Source organism: Nestor notabilis, unplaced genomic scaffold, assembly GCF_000696875.1.
Source record: "Nestor notabilis isolate BGI_N333 unplaced genomic scaffold, ASM69687v1 scaffold30723, whole genome shotgun sequence".
Lineage (NCBI taxonomy): Eukaryota > Metazoa > Chordata > Aves > Psittaciformes > Psittacidae > Nestor > Nestor notabilis.
The window spans coordinates 38,335-41,750 of NW_009921083.1; the positions used below are offsets into that span (position 1 = coordinate 38,335).

At 42.6% G+C, this 3,416-nt stretch overlaps 1 protein-coding gene across 1 annotated transcript in view; it reads right to left on the reverse strand.

Moving 5' to 3' along the window:
• Positions 1-3,416, reverse strand: part of NUP214 (nucleoporin 214kDa) — a gene marked incomplete at its 5' end in the record, with an annotated part of 43,166 nt that overhangs the window by 18,715 nt on the left and 21,035 nt on the right. Inside the window, 2 exon segments of the mRNA XM_010010994.1 lie at positions 576-684; positions 1,411-1,486. Of these exon segments, the coding sequence (XP_010009296.1) occupies positions 576-684; positions 1,411-1,486 (185 nt within the window).

The window sequence follows — 3,416 nt, forward strand, 5'->3', positions numbered from 1 at the left end:
CCATCTTCACCCATTTGCACTGAATGATGTAAACTCCTTTCCTTAGAAGCCTCTAAACCGTGTGTGACTGATCACAGTACCTGAACTGGCTTTGAAGTTCAGTGCTCAACAGGCCCAGTACCTGAATTTGTTCATTTCAAGCTAGTTCAGGTACTCCTATGGTGCTGCGTGTTTAAAAATCAAACCAGCATGTCTAAAACCAGCATGATTTTCATGTTTAAAAACCATAATGGCAAAAGATGGCTGCTTTTGTTTCCAAACCACAGCAGACTTTGGTAGATGTGCTTTCAACATTTCCTGGTAAGGGTTACACATTCTCAGTCCCCTCTGAACAAGGAATTTTACCACTGAATTCTAGATGCAGGAACAGAGACAAAACACAGAGCAATATGCAAAACAACTCTGCTGCTCTTCTGGACCTTGGTTTTTCAAATTCTCTCCCTCAAGACTGGCAAAACAGCCTTTCAGTGGAGGCAAATCTTTTTCCTCAGTGTCTTCATTCTCCGGATTGTGCAGCCTGACAGGTAGCAAGAGACATCCAGACCTTATTTCCATCTCCACTAAAGACAACTTACCTGAGATTTTGTTGCCAGAAGATGATGGGCCAGCTGTAGATGCCACTGGACAGGGCGCACACACAGAGGAAGGTGGAGTCTGTCCCTTAAGTGAGCTTGTTAGAGGTGTCTAAAAACACAATACCACTTCAGGTCAGTGCAGTCTGTCCATTAACAAAGGTCCTTCTGACCTTGGTCTAGTATCATGAGTGTCATGCAGTGACTTAAGAACTAAGTAGAGGAAGGTGGTTGTGGCACTTTCAGGCAATTTCAGGCCCATTATGCCCCAATACTTAAATACAGGGCCAATATTCAACTTTTTCAGCAAGTCTCTTGCAGAGGCCAGGAAGCCTCCACGGGCAACAGCTCAATGATTCCAGGGGACAAAGACTGCTGCATCTTTTTCTGATGTGTGGATGTAAAGCCTAGCAGCTTGCAGACCAGTAAGAAATGTTTTCATTAGAATAAGAGCATAGACAAACTACTCTCCCTTGATTGCATAGCACTTTTTGTTTTGTTTGGGGGATTTCTTGGTGAAATTTAGGTATATCTACCCAATACTGGTTTTTTTGTTGTTAGTTGCTACCCTTACTGCTTCAAGGCTGTGGCCACTAGAAAGCTGCAAGTCTTCAAAAGAAGGAAAAAGCAAGACATAACAAAGATGTGCCTGACATAACAAAGATGTGCCTGGCATCACACTGTCGAGGTCACAGATAAATAAATGGTTTACCAGGAACGCAGGACAAGGTGTGAAGAGAGATTTTTAGATCACCTCTTCACCAACAATTACACCCCCAAACTGTGCTGAGCATGCCCAGGTACACAATTCCGCAGGGAAAGGGTTCTATAAAGATACCTGTTTAGCTTGATTTGTAGCAACAGTTGCCAAAACTTGGTGGACTGCCTGGGCTGCAGAGTGAGGTACAGATGACCTTCAAAAGTAGAAATTAAAACGTTAGATGAATGACTAGTCTAAAAGAGGACTTCCTCACCTTTCAAAAGCACAGCTTCCAGAAGTCTTGAACTACCGCCGCTATTAAAGATTCCACACACAACTCCAAACTAACAAATCTGATTAGGGAATAAACCTCTTAAATGAATCAGCTACATTTAACGAAGGAAGTCTGCAAGTGTGTTTAAAGCCCTAGACTTAAAACGATCAAGTCTTCTTCACACACTCTTGTCTCTGAAGAGAGTCAGGCCTTTCTATTTTACAGGGAGTTGATGAAAAATCAGCAGGTAAAGGGATTACAATTTTATGCCCAGTGGATAACAAATTTAAGAAGCTTCCTTTGTAGTAAGGAGCCCAGACAAGTACATGCAACTCTGAATGCTGAGCAAGGAGGCAAAGCTGCGGGTGTGGGGGGGCAGTGCTTCATGTCTTTGAAATGTCGTACAAACATTAGTAAGTCATGGCAAGAAGTGTGATAAAATTAACCTATATTCTATATTATAGGTTTGGGAATTTTAACCATGAAATAAACTGTATATCAAAGCCCACAGATAATTGCTGCAGAATGGCAGCTACTTCTGAGGTGAAGCACCCTACCTACGTGCTGTGGGCCACTAACACACCAAACCATCATAACTTGGGAAGAGCCATCCAGTTGTAGCACCTCCTCAGGTCTGTGGCTGACCACGTTCAGCAGTTTAAATGGCCAATACCAGAAGCTTAAGTTCAAATCCAGGCAGAATCTGGGCATCAAAATTTGTGTAGCTCCTAACTCATGAGGACTTCCAAACTGCATTTACTGTTTGATCAGCTATAGGCTAACTCACAGAAATTTCCTACTGTGTTCCAAAGGAAGGGGATGCACACATGAAATGGTAATTTTGCATAGCCATCTGGTCTTGGATAGGGTTTTGTGCCTTCAACAGCTTTGCAAGTCTTTCCTTCCAGCAACGAGCACTCTCTCGCTCTCTCTGTTGCATGGCCTAGATTTGCCCTATGCCCAGAGCAAAAGTAAAGCAAACCAGGAAAACTTCAAGATTAGCCCTGGAAAGAGTCCATGTTGGGAAGCACAGCTGTAAATTTCAAGTTCACAGGCACCCTGAACAAAGAAGAAACTAACAGAAGGTCTGTGAAAGTCATGATGGGGGGGACCTTATCATTAGAAGAGTATAAAGATCACTTAACCCCCAGTTTCTCTCACAAGGCTATGAAAATGCTGGGTTTGACTTCAGTTGTGCAAAGAGGTGTTTTTTGCACAGGAAACTCTATGTAAGTAACTGGACTGGGACCACCAACACACCTCACCACGGGCCATTGAACAACTGGTAACAACTGAAAACCTGATGCTGCTTAACAACCCAATGAGCGTGCTGTGGCGGCAGAAGAGAGCCAGCGTGGCTGAAGGAGCAAAACCAGATGAATTAACTTTGCTGGGTGAATGCTCTTTATTTTAGAGCCGAATCTGACTGGCAGGCACGGTTCATCTGGGTAGGATTTTTAAAGGGTACATTTTTATGAGGTCAGCTCTAAGATAAGACTGTAAAAAGCCTTCAAGATATCAAGCTAGCTCGTGCTCTATAAATTAAAGAGATCAATCAATACTGTCAGTCTAAAACGACTTCAAAGTAAGACAGGTCTTTAACTATAGTTCAAGTGAAAACCAATCTCATATGTATTGCTCGCTCGTGTCCTTGTCTACGTACAGCCAGTACTCTTTGCTTTCCTTATCATAGTTTTGATGAAACTAAAAGTGGAGAACTCTTCCTGGTCACAACACTGCTTTTAGCAAAATCTCCCAAGCAGAGCTGTCTGCAAATTTTAATTTCAAAAGATGTACCACTGCTCTTCCCCCTCTCAGTTTATCACTTTTAGGAGAAAATAAAATAGCTAAAAGCTCCCAAACTCTTTCC